The sequence below is a fragment of the Pantherophis guttatus genome, chromosome 2 (assembly GCF_059756535.1).
Source record: "Pantherophis guttatus breed Tessera chromosome 2, ASM5975653v1, whole genome shotgun sequence".
Classification (NCBI taxonomy): domain Eukaryota; kingdom Metazoa; phylum Chordata; class Lepidosauria; order Squamata; family Colubridae; genus Pantherophis; species Pantherophis guttatus.
The window spans coordinates 165,632,691-165,654,001 of record NC_142064.1 but is presented as its reverse complement, the minus strand read 5'-3'; the positions used below and the strand labels follow the sequence as shown (position 1 = coordinate 165,654,001).

Here is a 21,311-nt window from a genome sequence, read left to right as displayed (position 1 = left end):
ATGCTTCTAATTTAAGATATCATTTGAAATTAAGCAAGTAGAAGTAAAAAAAAAGGTTATATTGAAATAAAACCAAACAATTATATTTTAAGCTAGTCTGTGCAGTGATTATAGATCCAAGCAATAGATCTGTTTCAGATGAATTAAGTATAACTTCTTCTATTGTAGCTTGGGTGTATCAGGGAGAAAAACAGTCACATCTATATTGAGTTGTAGGACCATGACAAGAGAAATGACTAATCAAGTAAGTGTCCTGGGCTCCTTGGGTCAGATAATCAGGATGGTGAAACTTAAATGTTTTGATTTGCTTTAACAAGCTGAAGAAAAAAAGTGATATTTTCCTTTCCCCTAGATAGAATCAACCCAAGGAAACAGTTATCCTGTGGAGTATTGCAAAACTTTTGATTCTACACCCCAGTAAATTTGCAGTTGAAAGACAAAAGGTTCCTGATAAATAGAGTGAAAAGAAGGCTCAAATTTTGGCTGAGGTGAAATGTGAATACACCAAATAATTCACTATTTAATAGGCCTTAACATTGTCTCCATGGAGCCATATTTATCCTATTCCAAACCATTTTATCAAATAATGTATCAAATTTATCTGAAACATACAATACTACAATAACAAGATGGCCAATAGCATCATTGTTATACATCTATTCCTGTAACCCAAGCATTTGTCAACCTGACTATCTGCCTCTATGTCTCCTTATTAGATTTTCTAATATTTTGCTTTAAAATATAGCAAGTTAGAGCCTGAATATAACATAGCTGATCAGCTACATCTGAAAAAAAAATATTAGTGGTGTAACTGAGAGGAAAGCCACAACCTTATCTGGATTTGGGAGGGGGGGGGTATTTTTCCAGGCCTAGTATATTAAGAGATAGGAGTCATTTTAATAAATTGCATCAGATATTGACTGGTTGATTGTGCCATGTATATTAGAGGAACATTTCCATGTGATTTTTATATTATGTGTCTATTTTTATGTATATATTTATAATTTAGGTGCAAATAATAATTTTAGCAGATTTGTTTAATGATAATAAAAGATAAAATTTAGGAAAATGATAAATTATTACTTGAGTAGTATGTCTGAAGTACATTGAATAAATGCCGATATTATATGCTGTTGGGTACTGCAAGTTGTGTGTAATGAACTTGGCTCATAAGAACAGATTTCTGCCTAACTGTAAAAATGCATGTATACACACCAAATAGTATAATCTATAAATTGTTGGAGTGGGGGACAGTTGGGTTTCATTTCCAAGAAACAGCAACAATATTGTAGAGTAAAAGATACTAATTTTGACTGAGTCTACTCATCTAATAAAAGGAACGCAGTGGCTCAGTGGCTAAGACACTGAGTTTGTCCAGCTTCTGCCAACCTAGCAGTTCGAAAGCACGTAAAAAATGCAAGTAGAAAAATAGGGACCACCTTTGGTGGGAAGGTAACAGCATTCCGTGCGCCTTTGCCGTTTAGTCATGCCGGCCACATGACCACGGAGACATCTTTGGGCAGCGCTGGCTCTTCGGCTTTGAAACGGAGATGAGCACCGCCCCCTAGAGTTGGGAACAATTAGCACATATGTGTGAGGGGAACCTTTACCTTTACTCATCTAATGTCAAATATATAAAGCAAAACTCATTATTAAAAAGTACAAACTAAATTGGAAGAAAAGATTCAGCATGTGTATGCTGTTTTTCTATCTGCAATACTTAATTCAGCCATCGCCAGTCTGGGCTTTTGATACTCATATTTCTAAGTCAGCATGACCAAAGGCTGCAAAATTGTTGCCTCAATATTTCTGGAGGATCTGAAGAAGTAGGATTAATTCAAGCATACTTTTTTTTTCACATTCATAGCATCTTTTATCAAATAGTAACAATTATATTTCAGGAAAGGAAAAGGTAGCAATTAGAGTGCAATCCAATCCACGTCTACTTACCAAAAGGGCAGATAAATTCAGAGGCCTTATTGTTGTCTAAGTTGATATAGGCTTATACTCTACATCGGGGTGGGGAATGATGGCCCTTTTATGACTTGTGGACTTCAACTCCCAGAATTCCTGAGCCAGCCATGATTTAATCCATGTTTTAATTTATTTTATAACAAGCTTTAAAATTCAAAAAGAAATGAACTTACTACAAAAATAAACTATAAACAGAAGTATAAAAACATAATTAATGATAAACAATAATAAGTAAAGCAGAAATAAACAAAAAGAAAATTATAAGTCTAAGCATATCACTTAGACTTTATTGTTTTGAATATTGTGAATTTTTTGTCAAGGGAAACACAATGCATCATTGCCTTTTCAAACATTGATAATATGCTGACTTCATAATACTCAGAGTAATATTTTTCTAATTTCTTAAAATAATTCTCTTAGCTATTCCCTATGCCTGATATAGCCATAGTTCACAAAAAAAGTCAAATCCCAAATGTTTGGAGTGACTTTCAACATAATATTGACATCTTGAAACCAATAAGAGATTTCCTCTTAAATCTCCAGACACACACAAGCACACAAATATAGAGGTTCTTTTTAAAAGTCACAGCTCAGAAGACCAACCATATGAGTTAATGACCCTTCATATTGTTTACATTCCCAATAGAGAAAATCTGACATCCATCCTTTCAGCTCTATTCTTTGGGGGGTCCAATTTTTAGTACAGAATCTTTTGATGATTCAGTGTCAATCTTAAATCCAAAGAGACCTGTTTAACATTTTTAAAGATTTGAAACCATTGACGTGGGTTATTTCAACCTTTGTGTCAATGATTTCAATTTTTAAAATATTTTTTATCCAAATAAATGATAGATTTGGTTCCAGATATTAATCCATCAGAAAGGTAAGCAGATCAGATTTCAAAGCAGATTTCTTTGAAGCAGTTAAAGCCTAGGTCCGTATTGAATGGTCAAGGCATGGTTACATAAAGTATACTACCATAGTCATGAATTCTTCTTCCTGTGCCATATCCGTCATTGGACGTTGGCGATCATGTTGGCAATCCTATTTTTGTCTCCAGCCACATGAAAAAGTGCTGCTGAGTTTTGTCCAAACCAGTCCCTTAGGTTTTGAAGACATGATGTTCTTCTTCTACTTGGACCTTGTTTGCCTTCAATCTTTCCCTGGAGGATTAAGTGAAGGATGCCATATTTTTCTGGGTGTCACATCACATGTCCAAAATATTCTAACTTTCACATTTTAATGGCTTTGATGATTTCCCTTTGCTTTCCCAGGCGGCTTATCACCTCCTCATTTGTGATTTTATTAACCCAGTTTATACGTAACAGCCATCTGTAATTCCACATTTCAAATGCTTCTAGTTCCTTCAAGTGGTTTCTGTCAGAGACCAACTCTCTACTCCATAGAGCCATGAATTAGGTGAGCAAATTCTATCTGAAGTTGAGAGAAATTCTTAAAATAATTGTTTATTTATTTAATTAACAATTAAATAAAGCATACACATTTATTTAAATGTGTATGCTACCAGACTCCCAACAACTCTATGAGTTTACACAGCAACTAAAACAAGAGAAATACAATTAAGAACAAGTGAAAAATAAAAGATGGCAAGACCAACAAAGCAGATAGGACTAAACAAAGCGGCTTCATTCTTTCTCACCAAAGACCTGGGTGTTTTAAGATAACTCTTCCAGATTTCACTCCTACTTTCCAGTATAGCATTTTAGCACCTATCTAAAAAAGGTTAATTTTTCCATTAACTTAAATTTTCATAATCCTCAAAGTCAATACCTAATCTACAACACAGCAGAACCAAACATATCTAGCTGCTCTCAGTCCCAGGAATGAAAGACTTTTTTCTTCTATTTTGACCTATGTAGTTGCTAAGACTTTAGTGGAAATAAATGGAGGGGAAAATCCAGTTAGGTTCACAAAAGTTTATACTGTGTTAACATTTCATATCACCTAAATATGATCGATAAGTTGAAAATCCAATTATATTTTTGAAAATCTGTTAAAACCTCTATCATATGGTGATAATTCAGGTTAGGCAGTGAAATCTTTGGTTGCTTGTTTTCACAGATAAATTTCCTCTCAATAATTTTGTCTACTTGAAGAAAATTGCATATTTGGGTTAAACCTTAAACATAAACCAGTTGGAGAGCAATATTTATTTTAATAACATTAATTTTAATCCCACTTATTTAATGCAATTTTAGTCCATATATGGATACCTAAAGTGGTCTTTTCTAAAACTTATAGCATATTTATTTCCAGAAATATTTTTAGGAATACTTAACAATACTTCATAACATAACAGAGCTTGGTCAATTTTCAATCATTTAAAAATCATACATTATTATTATATAATATCATATCATATTATTGAGTTTGGACTAGTTATCTTTTCCACTTTAACTTGATTCCAAATATTGTTGCTCCAAATTGCATTTGATGATTTCACTGGACCTTTCCAGTCCATAGTTACTATACAATTTCTTACAATCAATACTTTATTAGATTCTTATATTGATATTACTTTATGAATGTTCCCAATATTTTCTGTTTGGATATTTTTATTACATAATTATACACAGTGGCTGAATTCATACACCATGTTAGATGAAATCAAACAAATCATACTATGGTTTAGCATGATGTTGTAGGAAAAAAGCAAGCTGAACTGAAAGGCAGAGTTATATGTGTCATTGGTTTAGAGTCATTGCGTTACCACAAGAGACCCAAGTCCAGCCCCTGTGAATTCAGTTGACCCTTATCTAGCACCAATTAAGCTTTGACCATTAGTTGACTATATTCTTATGTATAGGTAACAATAATAAACTCTTCTGTGCTTTGAACTCAATAAATGCCCCTGGTTATTTGTGGCTGACATGTATACGAATGTGTAGAACATTATGGAGATAGCCTTGAAGAAGATATCTAGCGGTTGTTAGGAAAGCATGAGCTTAGCCCCAAAAGACATGAAGGGGTAAGAAAGGAGATCAAGATAGCCCCAGCCCCACCATATCTCCTTAGCATAAGAGGGATCTTTTTCAAGAATCTGTTATCCTATATACCAATATAGTAGACTTCTAGTGGTGTCTGTTTCTTGACCTGGTCTTACCTCAAACAGCTGACAGAATTCAACCATTGGTTTCATAGATTTGATATACCTTGACACAAGTGACCCAAAAAATCCCAGTTTGTTATATTCTATCAATTTATTTCCAATAGAAACTACTTGTTTTGTAACTTCTGTAAATATGCTTCCCTACTAATATCTTGGTAATATCTTATTAACCTTTGACACTGATTTATTTTAATTCAAGCTTTTAGATGCCTTGTTGTGCCACCCCCAAAGCAATGTTCACTGTTACTATGAAACTGTTTTATTTAAATCAGTTTTGAATTACCTCTGGTAATTTTCTGGTATCTCATAAAGAAAGCACTTCATAGTAAGACTTCATGAATTAATGAGAATTAGGCTGAATGCTATAATTCTAAATATTGGCAGAGAGTGGATAAGGATAGGAACTCACATGTTGTTTAAAATACATGCTAAAAATTACCACAATGAAAGTTATTTCAAAATGAAATCGCAGGACTTTAAAAACCTATGCACTTTTAAATAAAATACTTTCAATCCACTAAAAGGGAATGGCATTTTCCCGTTTGCTGATGATGCCCAGTTATGCATAGCCATTCCAGGCCTGGGAGAGGTGACGTCACAGTCCTGGTTGTATGTGTGAAGATTGTAAGTCTAGATTAGTTCAAACAAATGGCTGTTCGTCAGTGATCATTCTTGCCTGAACTTGGTCCCAACTTTGATTCTGCATTTCACTTCTTCCAAAGAAGTAGGCTGACAATTTAGAAGTCCTCATGGCTTATGTTAGAGCAGCAACAATGGACAGAGGTGACTTTTGCTCAACTCTGCTGGTTCATCAGTTGCAGGCTTTCCTGATGCTCTGGCAAGAATGCCTCATGCTCTCATCACTTCATATGTTGATGGTTGCAACTGTAATGATATGTGGGAATGACCTTGGGAGGCAGGAGAATCAGCCACAGACTGGACAACATCCTCTAAAAGTATCTATTCCACAGGGGGAAGTGGGAAGCATTTCAGAAAGGACCCTCCTAAGTTTCCAGAGAGTAAAAAGAGAGGAGGAGGAAAATACTGTTTCAGTCTTACAAAATTCTGTTAGTATAACCTTACAATAAAAATCGAGCTAGTATTCCTGACTGTGTTTCTTGTCTGGATTTTTTCTGAAGGGTTAACAGTGTCAGGCTCTGTACAGGCCTGCCTTTGAAAACAACTCAAAAACTTCATTTCATAATGCAGTAGCTTGTAAAAACCTACCTGATCACTTTTTCTGCCCCAATGTAGCTACCTTATGTAATCTCTGAGGGAAAGAATCAGTGGTGAGATTCAAACATTTTTACTACTGGTACTTTGGTTGTGGCTTGGTGGGTGTGGTGTGACCTGGTGGGCGTGGCTTGGTGGGCGCGGCAGGGGAAAGATACTGTAAAATCTCCTTTCCCTCCCCACTCCAGGGGAAGGTTACTGCAAAATCCCCATTTCCTCCTGATCAGCTGGGACTCGGGAGGCAGAGAATAGATGGGGGCAGGGCCAGTCAGAGGTGGTATTTACCGGTTCTCCGAACTACTCAAAATCTCCGCTATCAGTTCTCCAGAACTGGTCAGAACCTGCTGAAACCCACCTCTGGAAAGAATGGTTATGATCCACAACCATTGAGAAGAGAGGGCATTGAGACACCTTCTGTTCCCATCCCTTTAGGACCCCTTGCCTCTTGAGATAGGAAATGCTTCAATCACTTGGCTTTCAAGAAGACTCTAGATTTAATGTTGTGGTTATTGGCTACACAGTCAGACATTTAGACTGGATTTGACATTTTTATACACCTTTTATTTATGCAGATGTTATTTAATATATTAAATGTATCATTTAATATAAAAAAGCATACGGGGGCTAGTGGTTTTAAAGCTACCTGAAGAATGTCCCAAATTCTTTGTGGATGTAAATGATAAGCAGCTAAATCTGAAAACAAGTTCATATTAAAGACTGTAGATTAGCTGCAATACTGAGACTCCAGTTTTCATGATAACTGGGGAAATCTAAGAGGTCCAGTAATATATATTTAAAGCTTTGGGCAAGCTTGTCTCTGGATGGACATGTTAGTGAATTGAGTTGATGATAAAGAACTAGGGAATTATTCCAAAAAGAATGGAATATCCCATTTTATTTGTTACAGTTGCCAGATTCAATGGACCAGGTTCAGCTCAACTGAACTATCTGAGAATAGAATTATTGTTCTACATTTAGTGCTACATTTAGCCCTTTATGAATATAGACTGCTCCCTTCTTTGCTGGAGATATGTATGGAAAATGGTGTGAAGGGATCAGGTTTCCTAGAACAGATTTCAAAGGTGGGGGAGAGGGTAGAAAGTGACATCATAGGCATCCTAATCCTATTGTGAAAATGATGACACAATTTACATAATTCATATGTTAAAACATTATTATGCACATAATGTCTACCTGGCTCCTTGGTTCTCCGAGGAGCTGAGGGGGATGAAGCGCCAGAAAAGACACCTAGAGAGCAGTTGGAGATCTAGTCGCTCCGAATCCGACCGAACACTGGTAAGATCTCATATTAAGACTTACCTAGTGGCGATAAAAGCGGCAAAATGTAACTATTTTTCCGCTCTTATCGCATCGGCAGATAATCGCCCGGCCACCCTGTTTAGGGTGACCTGTTCCCTCCTTCATCTGGGAGCGCGGGAGGATCCCTTGCAGGGTCGTGCCGAGGATTTTGTCCAGTATCTGCACGATAAAATCACTCAGATTCGGGAAGGCTTGGTCTCTGACTGGGTAGGTACAGACGGGATGATAGGTGTCGGTCTTGAGACTGCCATTTGGGAGGAGTTCGACCCTGTTGCTCCCGAGGACATGGACAGGATACTGGGGCGGCTGAACGTGACCACATGTTTATTGGACCCGTGTCCCTCCTGGTTGGTGCTGGCCTCCCGGGAGGTTACGCGAGGCTGGCTCCAGGGTATTATCAACGCTTCTTTGAGCGAGGGTGTCTTGCCATCCGCCTTGAAAGAGGTGGTGGTGAGGACCCTCCTCAAGAAGCCTGCTCTGGATCCGGCTGTTTTGGCTAACTATCGTCCGGTCTCCAACCTTCCCTTCTTGGCGAAGGTTGTTGAGAGTGTGGTGGCGCAACAGCTTCCTGGGTACCTGGATGAAGCTGTCTATCTGGATCCGCTCCAGTCCAGCTTCAGGCCTGGGCACAGCATGGAAACGGCATTGGTCGCGTTGGTGGATGATCTCTGGAGGGCTCGGGATAGGGGTTGTTCCTCTGTCCTGGTCCTGTTAGATCTCTCAGCGGCTTTTGATACCATCGACCATGGTATCCTGCTGCGCCGGTTGGAGGGGTTGGGAGTGGAGGGCACTGTTTTGCGGTGGTTCTCCTCCTATCTCTCTGACCGGTCACAGTCGGTGTTGGCAGGGGGGCAGCGGTCGACCCCGAGGCGCCTTGTTTGTGGGGTGCCTCAGGGGTCGGTCCTCTCGCCCCTTCTGTTCAACATTTATGTGAAGCCGCTGGGTGAGATCATCCGTGGCTTTGGGGTGGAGTTCCATCAGTACACTGATGATACGCAGCTGTACATCTCCACCCCAGGCCATCCCAACGATGCCCTTGAAGTGATGTCCCAGTGCCTGGAGGCCGTGCAGATCTGGATGGGGAGTAACAGGCTCCGACTCAACCCTTCCAAGACCGAGTGGCTGTGGCTTCCGGCGTCCCGATATAACCAGCTGGTGCCATCGCTGGCTATTGGGGGCGAGTTATTGGCCCCCACGGATAGGGCTCGCAACTTGGGCGTCCTCCTGGATGCACGGCTGTCTTTAGAAGAGCATATGACGGCCGTGGCCAGGGGGGGGTTTTATCAGGTCCGCCTGATTCACCAGTTGTGTCCCTTTCTGGATCAGGATTCCTTACGCACAGTCACTCAGGCACTCGTCACTTCCCGCCTGGACTACTGCAATGCTCTCTACATGGGGCTCCCCTTGAGGAGTACCCGGAGGCTCCAACTGGTGCAGAATGCGGCCGCGCGGGGGATTATGGGAGCGAGGGGTCGCTCCCATGTGACACCTCTCCTGCGTGAGCTGCATTGGCTTCCAGTGGTCTTCCGGGTGCGCTTCAAGGTGTTGGTTACCACCTTTAAAGCGCTCCATGGCATAGGACCTGGGTATTTGCGGGACCGCCTTCTGCCGCCGATAGCCTCCCACCGACCAGTACGCTCCCACAGAGAGGGACTCCTCAGGGTGCCGTCGGCCAGGCAATGTCGGCTGGCGACCCCCAGGGGGAGGGCCTTCTCTGTGGCAGCCCCCGCCCTCTGGAACAATTTGCCCCTGGAGATAAGAAGGATATTGGATCTCCGGGTCTTTCGCCGTGCCCTGAAAACTCTTCTTTTCCAGCAAGCAGGGCTGGCGTGAACCCCGCCCCCTTTTTTAGTTTTTAATGGTTATTAATTGTTTAGTTTTAATTTGTTAATGGGTTTTAATTCTCACTGTTTTAATTCGGGCCAAAGTATATAATTCTTTTAATTAATTTAAAATTTTGTATTGTTATTTATTTTAGTTTTGGCTGTGCACTGCCCTGAGTCCACTAGGAGAAGGGTGGTATATAAATTAAATTAAAAAAAATGGTTTGTACCAGATTGTATTTGTTTTTAAAATGTTGAGTACATTACCCTCATATATGGCCTTGTCCACATTTAAAAAAAAAAAAAAACCCTTCCCATTATTTACATTGGGGTAAACTGCCTTTCTTTGTGTGAGTTCAATGTTTCATTTTTCTTTCCCTCTATCTTTCAGCAGCGAATAAACTATCAGATAAGTCCTTGCCAGAAGGCAGCCTTTGAAGGAGTCAAGAGCAGGTAGGGATTTCACTGAGTGTAACATCAAAGTGACAAGAATGCTTGTGTGTTTTACGATGACACAGGGGCTCAAGAACGTCTTTGTCCTGTCATACAGTGTAATTTCTCATCATGGTTTTGCCTGTAAGGTGGATTATTTTGAATCAAGATAAAGGGCTGGTGCTGGCCTAATGGGAAATTTAAGCAAGGAAGAAAAAAAATGATCTAGCACAGCATATGAGTTGTGAGACTTCTCATTCATACTTTAAAGTGCACTGAGTCATTAATGTTATGTGTTTGGGTCTGAAGCATAGATAAGAGGCAGTGTCAGGAAAAGGGCCTAGACACCATACAGAAGTTTGGTTTCTTCCTAAGAGTTTGGTCAGGGAAGAGTTCAAGATGAGCATGCCATATGCAGAAGGAACTCAAGATGAGCCATAAATCTAAGACTCGGCATTCACCCAACTTCAAACTTTTCCAGATCGTCCCTATAAATTGTGTCCCTGGGCAAATAAGAATTAATGAAATTTCAGTAAAAGGTTAGTTTTGTTTCTCTTAAATGTAGAGTAGGACAGCCAAAATTAAGGCAATTCATTTTGATCATGCCCAAATAATAAATCTGCACTCCCTATAACTGTGTTTACTGCTGGTTTTAGAAATGAGACCTCTTCTCTCTAATATGTGACTTTCTTCTCTGGATAATACTGCTTCGGACAACATGTTCTTAAGGCACAAATTTTGTCCATTGTAGGTTTGTTTGTTTTTTCAAATCCGGAAAAGATGCTACTTTCCAGCATATATTTCATTTTTTCAATGTCTTTCAGCACCTCATTTGTGTTTCTGTGGACACCTTTTCCTCTTAGGTTCCTTTTAGTACTTACTAATCTGAATGGCATCATTCTAACTGAGCCAAGGATTAAGAGAAATTTCAGCAACAGCAGACTTTCTTTGTTAGTTTTGTAGGCATCTTTTTCAAGAGATTGGGGAGAGAAGTATGTATTTTAAAAAATATAAGCTCTTGAGTCTGGTCTGCTTTAATTCAACACTTCAGTCTTATCTGTATTTGACTGACTCATTCAAGAGTCACTTAGGTATAGAAATGATTGTGATTAATCAAATAAATAAATAAATAAATAAATAAATAAATAAATAAATAAATAAATAAATAAATAAATAAGAAATTATATCTGCATATACCTTTTCTCTTAACATAGATTTTGGTTCTTTGCTAGGCTATTGAATAGAGCTGTTGAAGTGGAATGGAGTTGAATCCATTCCAAGGCTATTCATATTCTGTGACATGACATTATAGTGAATTTTAATATTCACTGATGAAAATCAGGTTTCTAGTTCTCATACTTATAAAGAAACTGTTACCATTTTGCAAGCGATTGAAATTATGAAACTTACTGCAGAAAGGAAGAGAAACAGGCTACATCCAGATCAACTTTAGAAGTGAAGTATGAAAAACATTGAGGGGAGGGGATAGATATCCAGGGAGTGGGAGTGGGAGTGGGATTTTTGTAGTGAAATCTATTGTAAAAAAGAATGATGAGAAATAAGTGATTCTTTAGTATTGTCTGTGGAAAACCTTCAAGGATCCACGCTGATGACTGATTTCACATATGAATCTGAAGACTGAAAACAGTGTTTGACCTAACTAGAGGGGCTTAACTCAGCTTCAGTTCTGCTTCAAAGAGAAAATTGGCATCCTACCCACTTGCAGTATTGTTTTGGAATAAATGTCTCTTAGCTGGAATGTTCTGATCACTGATTTCATGGAGGGACAGGAACTTGACTGGCTTTTCATTCTTTAGTTATGCCGCTGGATAAATATGAGTTATATCACTTAGTTGTGGGGAAAGGGACAATTATTTCACCATAATATTGAATGGAGAAATAATTTCTGTCACCCTGTGAGTAACTACCATTTATATGTGCAAACACAGTACTCTTGTGTAAAAAGCCAATGTTCCTTTTATCTTTGTAACAATGACCAAGGTTCATGTCATCAATGAATGTTATATATTTGTATCTCTTTTCCCTGACTAGCTGCCAAGAATCAAAAGTAACAACTACTTACAAGCTGCAGTAAAAACACCACAGATTTAGTGACATGGTAACAATAATAGTTTTACATTGGTGCACTGATAATAAACTAGATCATTTAGTGTTGCAGAAAATGCCTCTACTAGCATGTGTAAAGTTTGCAGACTTAAATGATTTTCCATTTTTGCAAGCTGCTAAGATTTATGCTGTGACCAAATATTCTTTGAGTGGCCCATTACAATATCAAGTACTCATTATTAATATTATGGTTATAATAACATTTTTCCCAGCAGAATAGAGACGGCAATTCCAGATGTTGGCTGATCTTGAAAAAACTAAATAGTTCCAGACTTGGTTAGCACTTGACCAGAAATCCACAATCTCAACGCTGGAAAAAAAATATCTTAACAGAAACCTCCGGCTTGACAAGAGAAGGTGCTTTAGAGGAAACATGAATATTTACCTTATAGTGACTAATGAATGAGGAAATTGAGTCTCAAGTGGCTGTCTAAGGCTAATAACACTGACTCTTCAGCATCTCATGATCTAGTGACCACAGGGGAATACTAGGGAATAGACAGAGAGTTCAGGGTTTATTCTGTGCCCCCCTCTTTATTTAAGACTCTGCTTGGTCTTTGTCAAAGAAACTGCTAAGAAATTATCTGCTGACGTCATTTCTTTCTGCCTTCCTTCCCAGGCATATGCACACAAACATACACAGAGCAAAAACTCCTTGGCACTTCTTACCTACCTTTGCGTAACCCTATAATGTGTTGCCTGTAAATAAGCCTTTTTTCATCACTAATGATTGCTTAGGTCAGATTCCTGCTCTCACATAACAATGTTTCAACTCCCAACAAATTCCTCTTTTATCTTTTTGCAATGCTATGGAAGAAAACGGTGCCTTCTTTCATGCCAAGGATTATCTGACAAGATTTGCCCTTGCCTGCTACCTAGGGCTGAGAAAGTACGGCCCAAGGTTACTCATCTGGCTCCATGCCTAACAGAAGACTAGAATTTACAATCTCCTAGTTTCTAGACTGGTGTCTTAACCACTACACCTAATTGTCTCTATTTAAAGCCTTTTTTATGCAATTTATGCATTTATTAAATTTAGATGCCACCCATCTCCCTGATAAGGTTACTCTAGTCAATTCCTCTCAGCGGGTTTGCATTCCCTCCCCCCCCCGCACATCTATTGAACGCTACAGAGACAATTGCAAATTTCAGAATATGCTATACCTCCCCAACAATAGAATTATTGGCTACTTGAGAGGAAAAATAGAATAAAATAGGTTTTAAAGCAAAGTTGTTCCTTTAAAAAGAAGCATTGACTTCTGTGGCATATGGTGACTTTCATTCATTCATACATCTTGATCTTGTATGCAAATTTCATTCCCGTACACCTATTTTATGTTGTTCCCATGATGAAGTTTGTGGTAAATGGATCTAATTGAATCATTGTATAAAATCCAATCTCAGTATAGCTCTACTAGTGCTATAAAAGGAGCCTGATTTCTTTAAACACGAAGGGCAGTATCATGAGTTTTCAGAATTTATCAGGGGGAAAAAAAATAACAGTAGTCTCCTAGTGACTTGTATCGACTTTTTCCTTTATTATTAGTATAAAAAGAAGAGAAAGGCATTAATGTTTGAATGATTGATTTTTCCAGTTTGATAATTAAGTGATGCCATTAATGCATACAAACAAGCCTCCTGTTCTCTGCCCCTCTCTCCATTTTGTTTCCTTCCATTGTCTTCTTCACAGGAAGATAGAAAGCAGCCAGTTTCTTTGTGACCTAATTGCTCTACCATTCCAAGATTAATTCTCTCACCACTTGCAATAATAGCAACTCTGCTAAAATGACAGTGCGGCTATCCTAAAATGTAGCTGCAATTAAATTCCCCAAAGAGTTAATCAAGGATTCCAATTAAAAGTAAGTTGGCAACTTGTCATGGCTAGCAAAACCTGGATTTTCATTCCAGTGTCTTCAGATCCTCTTTTTCCTTTGAATATCTGCACAAGGTAGACAGATCTCAAACTGTCGTCTGTCTTACATTATGACCCCTATACCAATATCTTGTTGGTGGTTTTAAATCACTAGATGTCTTAAGTAGTCAAAGACTGCCTAATTCCCACTTGAATTTTTTTCTTCTTTATTTTACTAGCTTTTTAGTTCATTTTCAACTTCCTTGCCTCAATGACACATCTTCTGTGTATGAAACTTACAGTATTTTGGTTCTTTTGAAAACTTAGGTTGCCACCTTTAAGTATTTTTTATATCTGGGAGGCCATGTGACAGACTGGCCAATGATGTTTACTTTCTTCATTCTTTCACAGGCAGAATGGAAGGTATTCAGTAAATGTATTACAACAAATCTAGTCTTCTCATTAGGTGGAAATAGATAGCTGCCTTAGATGTCATGTATAATGCCATAAGAAATTATTATAGCAATATCCATATCTACCTTGAAACCTAGTTGGAATCTCATAACTAGGAAGTTCAAGTTATTCTCCAAAGTTGATGAACTTCTCCATTGAATCAGGTACCAAAATGTTATGCTTGGCCTTGCTAAAGTGGATCCAGCCAGTCAACTAAATGAGGAGCAGGAAATATCAGTCTCCATCATTTCTTACCTATTCTTTAGTAGCCCATTCAAAAATAAAAACATAAGTAAGCAATATGTAAACCACCACAATTGAATTCAGTTCTGAGACATTTTGGCTGCTTCCAGAAGAGCACTGCCTTGAATTACTTAGTCTGAGATCAAATGCGTGATTTATTTATTTGTTTATTTATTTATTTACAAAACAGTTGTTTTACTGCTACCATTTGATATTGTTTCTAAGAGAGTCAGAACTGGGACAGGAAGATGGACAGCAAATACATTTAATTAATAAAAGAAAGAAAGAAATGTTTAAAGCATATGGGGGATTGTTGAAATATAGTTGAAAAACACTACAGAGGGTGGTGAGCACAGCACAAAACATAATGGGCTGTCCCCTGATACCACCAGATGAGATCGCTAGGGCTCGCTGCTTTAGAAGAGTGAGGAAAATTCTCAGGTATGATTCTCACCCTGGTCATCACTTCTTTACCCTCTTACCATCGGGAAGGAGATATAGAAGTATAGCCAGCCGCACAAACAGGCTGAAGAACAGTTTTTATCCGTGGGCTGTCAGACTCCTGAATGAGAAATAACATAATAACTACGTTGTATGATAGACTGCAGGGCCGGTGCAATGTGTAACATGTTCACACTGGGGCAATAGGGCTGGGTGTTTTGTTAATACGATTTATTGGATTAGAGATTTTCTGTCTTCACTGTGAGTGTTGGCGGGGTGTTGAGTATTGGCAGGGTGCACTGAGAGAGCTCAACCAATCTTATTGCACTGACAATAAAATTTTCAATTGAAATTAAACATGCTAAAATGTTTGGACCCAGATTGTTGGGAGCAATATACTGACTCTGTAAACTGCTTAGAGAGGGCTGTAAAGCACTGGGAAGTCTAAGTGCTACTGCTACTGAAGTGAAGAGGAAGGAGTAAATAGGATAAAAGAAGCATTAGTTAGATATTGTTGAGTAGCAAATCTCCTTGGCACACATGTGATGAACTTGATGGCAAGAACCTTACCCATGCAGGGAAGGAGTGTTCAAGAATACATCCGGATTCAGCAACAAAGCATGGTGGAGGGGGGTGCGCATCTAGGAAACACATTGATGGTGATAGGTGACGGACGGTATAGGAAAGAGGAAATCAAAGCAATCTGAAGCAAAAGCGGCAACAAAGCTGATGTCATCATTCACTGACATTCTCAGCCTTCGAATAGGAGGGGCGGGAGCTGGCGGTATATTCAAAGATGCTACAGCTGTAAACTCATTTAGAACGCCTATAAAACCGCACCAACTGAGCAGCCAGCTAACTCCGTCTTTGAGCTGAAGTCACAGCACCAGCGTTTTCTGTAAGACCGTCGTGTTAACCGAGATTAAACCCTGGGTTGTATTAGCCAATTCTGTGTGTGTGTTGTGCTTTACCCAGCTTCGGACAGACGATTCCTGGAACGCTGAGAGATATTTCAACACTGAAATTATACAACCTGCCTGTTGAAGGGCAGCAGCTTGTAACGTTATATGTCAAGATTTTAACCTAGCATCTCCAATAAACCAATTTATATATTTAGAATTCTAAAGGAATAAAGCTGCTGTATTCAGTTTGCAACATGAAATGACAGAAAAATAAAGCTGCTTCTTTCTTCTTCTTCTTTCCACAAAACATCCACCCCTCCCTTTCAATAAAGTATTGAGTCTTTGTAATGTGTTTTCATTCAACGTGTAGTTAGCTTTTCACTTGGGAGGCCCAACAATCTAACAATCCTGCTTACATGGATAACTAGAATACAATAGCTGAATGAGCAAGATGGCTGGCTTCGAGCAATACTTGTGATTGCAAAGAGTGGGGGGAGGGAGAGAAATGCCCTCAAATCTTGGAAGATGTTGCTGGCCAGTAATTGGTAATTCATAGGACTTAATGTACTATTAACACATGACAGGGCAGGTGATACAAGTCACTTCAACAGCTTTTCCTGCGCGGTTCCAATGGTTTTAAAATCTGTTTAATTAATGCTTCTTAGTAGTAATTGCCTTTTTAACTGCGTAGCAATGGAAGATTAGAATTGGAATCTTTAGTCCCCGATAATAAATATATTCCAGGGAATGGGGCATTTTTCAGGGAAGCCTGAAAGTAAAGGTATACGATTCTTAAAACAGAGTGAAGGGAAATGCCTTCAGAGTGTAACATTCTTGCAGTGTGCTTCTTTGAATCGACAGTAGACCGCGATCCCAGGCGGATGGATGAGGGAAGGCTGGGACTGAAATGTTTTTTTCTCTCTCAGTGGCCTCAAGGTGATACAGAAGCAGCCTAAAAAGAAGTTGAAAAGGGACAGAGAGAGGCATTATTGAAGTGCAGTGAAAGCCCAGGAAGGGGAAGGGCAAGAGGGATTGGGGCGGGGGAGAGAAGGCAGAATGGGAAGAAACAATCAGGGGGAAGAGCTGGGAGAGACACACATCCCAGCTTCCTCCCATTTGAAGTGGGAACCTACTGCAGTGCCCATTAGCCACGGGAAGGGAGGTGAAGTGGGGATTGGAGTTTAGGGAAGGCTGAACCTCCCAGACTGAGCTTTGGAGACTCCCCTTCTGCTTTCTGCCTTGCTGTGCTGCATATGCAGATTTCGGAGCAGAGAAGCAGTGAGGAAAATGAATATGCAGAATAGGCAAAATTCCCTCTAGGCAGGAAGGGAGCGCAGACCTACAGAAAGCCGCAAACACTCGCTGTCCCTCTACCCTTTGCTTTTGACGCTGTGGTGGAGATTGGGGAGGCAGGGGGTGGGGAAGAGACCAGAGGTATCAAAGGAAGCGCACTCAGTGTATTCGTCAGTGGGGAAGCGCGTTCACATTGTTCTTCCCTTGGCTTCTGCCAAAGACTGTCTGGTTTTAATAACCATAAATCAGGTCTGGCTCGTGCACTCGTTGGCAGTTCCAGGGAGGAAAACGGGGGAGGAAAAAAATAACCCTCGCCTAATGTTAATAAAAAGGGGGGATAAAACTAAAAATGTCCCCGAGCTGCAAATATGAGCAAGAAGACAATAGCAAGATGGCTTTCTTTATCTTCCAGAGCCTTGCCATGTTGCCATAAGGAAGGGAAGTTGGGCTCTCTGTCACTTTGCCTAGCTGCTGAATAGGGCAGCCCAGAGTGGGGAAAATTAATTTCCTGATCTGCAAATATCAAGAAGGAGGGGGGTGGGAAACGAGGTGTGCAAGCATATTGCTAATTCCAGGGCTTCTTTAAAGGAGGAAAGAAATTAATCAGAGTCATTAAAGGCTTCAGATGGAGGAAAATGAGTTAACTATTCCAGGCTCAGCTAGTTTTAGTTGGCTGGTTTATTCAAAAGCCCAGCTAAAGGAAGTTCCCTTTTCTACCAATATTGGGGGCCTAGGTTGAAATGAAGACACTCTGATAAACACTCCCACATGTCCCCATTTAATAAAAAAAAATGGGAGATTGCTTGCCTCCTGCTCATTCCCATTCTTCAGCCATTAATTGACATCTGCTAATTGCCCCTAGAGGCCGCAGCATGTCAGCAGGAGACCTGAAGGCATTGCAAAGGATGGAGAGAGAAGAGTTAAACCTTAGGATTTAGTATCTGCAGCTAGTAGAGTCATTAAGGTTTTAGGCAAGAATTGAGATCAGCAGCTTGAAACACTGCTACTGCTTGATGTTGAGATTCACACTGGCCTCTGTATTAAGGCTTATTTTCTGGTTAGGTCTTATTTTCGGGGGAAATACACTACTAAATGCATATGTCTGGCTGTCGATCTTAACTGGGGCTTATTTTGGGGGTAGGTCATATTACGAGCATCCTGAAAAATCATGCTAAGGCTTATTTTTGGGTCTTATTTTCGGGGAAACACAGTCATACCTACTCCCCCCTCTTAATGTACCTCATGTACATTTGGCTATTTGCTGAAAGATCTAACAATATGCAGGAAGCTGCCCCAATGTAAAATCCGTGGTTGCACTATTGTATACGAGACCCGTTGTGACCTCCAGTGCTGAAACAACAGCAGGGAGATCCCTTTTGCAACCTAGGCTCATTCCCCAGAAAACTGAACCCTGGGTTAACAATACTGAAATGAGGGAGATGAGTCCTAACTAGAAAGTCCCAGAAGCAGAGGGCTGAGGCTCTAAGACAAGGATAGAAGAAGAAAAGTCCTAGAGCTGGGGATTAGGGCTAGGATTAGGATTTGAGTTTTCTCAAAAAGCCACCAATTTTGCTCTGGTTTTAGATAACATGGCACAGATTCTGAAGCAATGAGCTCAGCATGTATGATGTTTTTTCCTGAATATGGTTGGTCCATCATATTTTCATGATCAATCAAATGTATGCTAATTAAGTGAAACCTAGGAAAGTGGAAGTCATTGCTATTAACCACATTCAGAATAAACTACATTCAAGCCTTAGTAGGTAGCAGGAACACTTAACTGACCTTGTCTCTGTGCACACGTTAAGCAGGCTTTGACTAAGATAGTATTTAGATGGGATTCCACCAGAGAATACTATGGTTAGCCAGGAGTGTCTGTAGAGTATATATAAAAAAGCCAAGATGTTAGCCGTGATGGGTAATTGAAGCAGGTTTGTTATGCAAGATGCACATAAAAATAGGCAGAGCTTTAATTGCCCCATTGTAGCTGCAATCTTGATTGATTTTTTTTTTTTTATCATACTTTAAGGACATCTCTGGTAGAGACTAGAATGGAAGATTGTAAATCAGCCTAGAAGAAGCCTGCTTCTCTACTATGGCCAAGAAACCCTGCATGGTGATATATCTCTAAGACTCAACAACATTTCTGTTTTCTCAAAAGGAAAATGATATAGCTCCCATTCTACCTTTTTTTTTTTTCTTAAAAAGATTCAAACCTTCATGTTTCCTAAAAAGATATGATGACAAAATCTGTGAAGTCCTTTAGGTGGAAATGGTAAAAATGGAATAAAACTGAGAAATGCATTTTTCATTTTACGGTAATTTAGCAAATTCTGCCAATTGCTTGGTGAATGATGTGAAACATGGAATAACCCAAAGGACGTGTGTACAAAGGACATTTTGCAATAAAGCAGAGAACCTGCCCTCGCAACACAGTTAAAATGTAGTTGCCATGCATGGACAAGCATGCATATGCATATAAAAATGGAGGATTATGAAGCAAATGTATTAAAAGCCGAGGGATCAAAAATCAGTCTCCCAGCAGTAGCCCATTCTGTTGCGGGAAACTGCGTATTTGAGAAGAAAATTTCACATCACCTTTGTTCATTTAAAGCAAAGATGCCAGCATTGTTTGTATCTGCATAAATCTCTCTATAGAAAGGGGAAAAAAAACCCCAGAATTGCAAATGAAACTCAGGGATCATGGGCTAGACTTCATCTGGGATTCTGTGTAGCTAATATTCTGGTTAAATAAATACATTTTGCTAATTGGATTACTCAGAGAGCATAATATGTACTGGATTTCCAACATGATGCTAATGAATTGTGTGAAGAACTTAATCATGTTAGCTTGCAAAAGACTTGTAAAAGATGAAATTAAAAAATAAGTAGAAGCTGACATCTACTGCATTTCCTAGTGTGTTCTTTCTTCTTCTTCTTCTTCTTCTTTTTTTTTTTTTTTTTTTGGTCATCCTTCTTACCCTTCATTTCAGCTTTCTTTGGCTGTGTGTGTTTAATCTGTTTGCGATTAAGGAGGCTGGGGTGATTGAATAGACCCTGGAGGACAAAGTGATCCTTTTCTTGCAATTGTCTCTCCTGTTTATGCTGATTGATATCAAGATAGAAAGAGCAAGACCTTAAGCTGCCTTTTAGAGGCAAAGAGGATAGCTGCTTACTTTCCTGGACATATTTTGATGGAAATGAGGTCAGGAGGAGTAGACAGTAAGAGAAGCTGTGGCGAAAAGACAGAGAGAAAGATGCGTGAGTCTGTCACTCAAAGAGGCACAGGTTCAACTATCAGGTTAGGTCACATTAAAAAGAGTGAATTGAATTGGCGAATGCCCCCCTGGGATACTGACCCTAGCAAAATGGAGTGGGGAAAGCCTAAAGGTGGACTCATGCTGGAGAGGTGCATTCATGTCCACGTATCAGCAGATGGTTGGGACAAGCTTGCGTAGCAGATGCTTTTTGTGCCAACTGCCTTGGGGATACTCTTCCCCCGCCCTCTACTTTCCTAGGACCAGTATAATCATGGCAGATATTAAACTCCCACACAACAGACAGAGGCAGATGGCTTGGGTTGCAGTTGCTGCTATCTCTGGAGCTCTCCCGAATTCCTGGATCAACCCTATTATGGTAGCTTGACAGTCCCTTGGGCTGTTACCTTGGAATCAGCCACATCTTCCTTGCCCTGGGAGACTGTTGATTCAGGGATATTAGCTTCTCTGCAAACTGGGATCCTTGACAGTGTAAACAAGCCCCTGAAGGAATAGAGATTTCCATCTGCAGTTGCAAGTGATAAATGTGCTGTTAGGAAGAGATAACTTGTAGCCCAGTCAATAGAATAACCCTGGGAGTTATATATAACCTGGTATGTATTATTTATGTGACAGCTTCTTTTCCGTGGCAACATTCTTTCTCCCTTTCTCTTTTCATTGAAATACGGCTCCATCCAAGAGCTGACTCAATCTTTACTACTTAAATGTGGGTGTGGCTTTTGTGCAGTCCCATCCATGGTGAGTTGGTCCATATTTATCCCATCTCTCTGTTTTCCAATTAGCCATTTGTGGACCCACCCGTTAAGCTGC

At 39.7% G+C, this 21,311-nt stretch overlaps 1 protein-coding gene across 5 annotated transcripts in view; it reads left to right on the top strand.

Moving 5' to 3' along the window:
* Window positions 1-21,311, top strand: part of TNRC6C (trinucleotide repeat containing adaptor 6C) — a 597,645-nt gene that overhangs the window by 227,028 nt on the left and 349,306 nt on the right. For all 5 annotated transcript variants that reach the window (XM_034408533.3, XM_060688657.2, XM_087887226.1 and 2 more), the window contains one exon: window positions 9,872-9,933. In XM_034408533.3, the coding sequence (XP_034264424.2) occupies window positions 9,872-9,933 (62 nt within the window). The remainder of the gene's footprint in view (window positions 1-9,871; window positions 9,934-21,311) is intronic.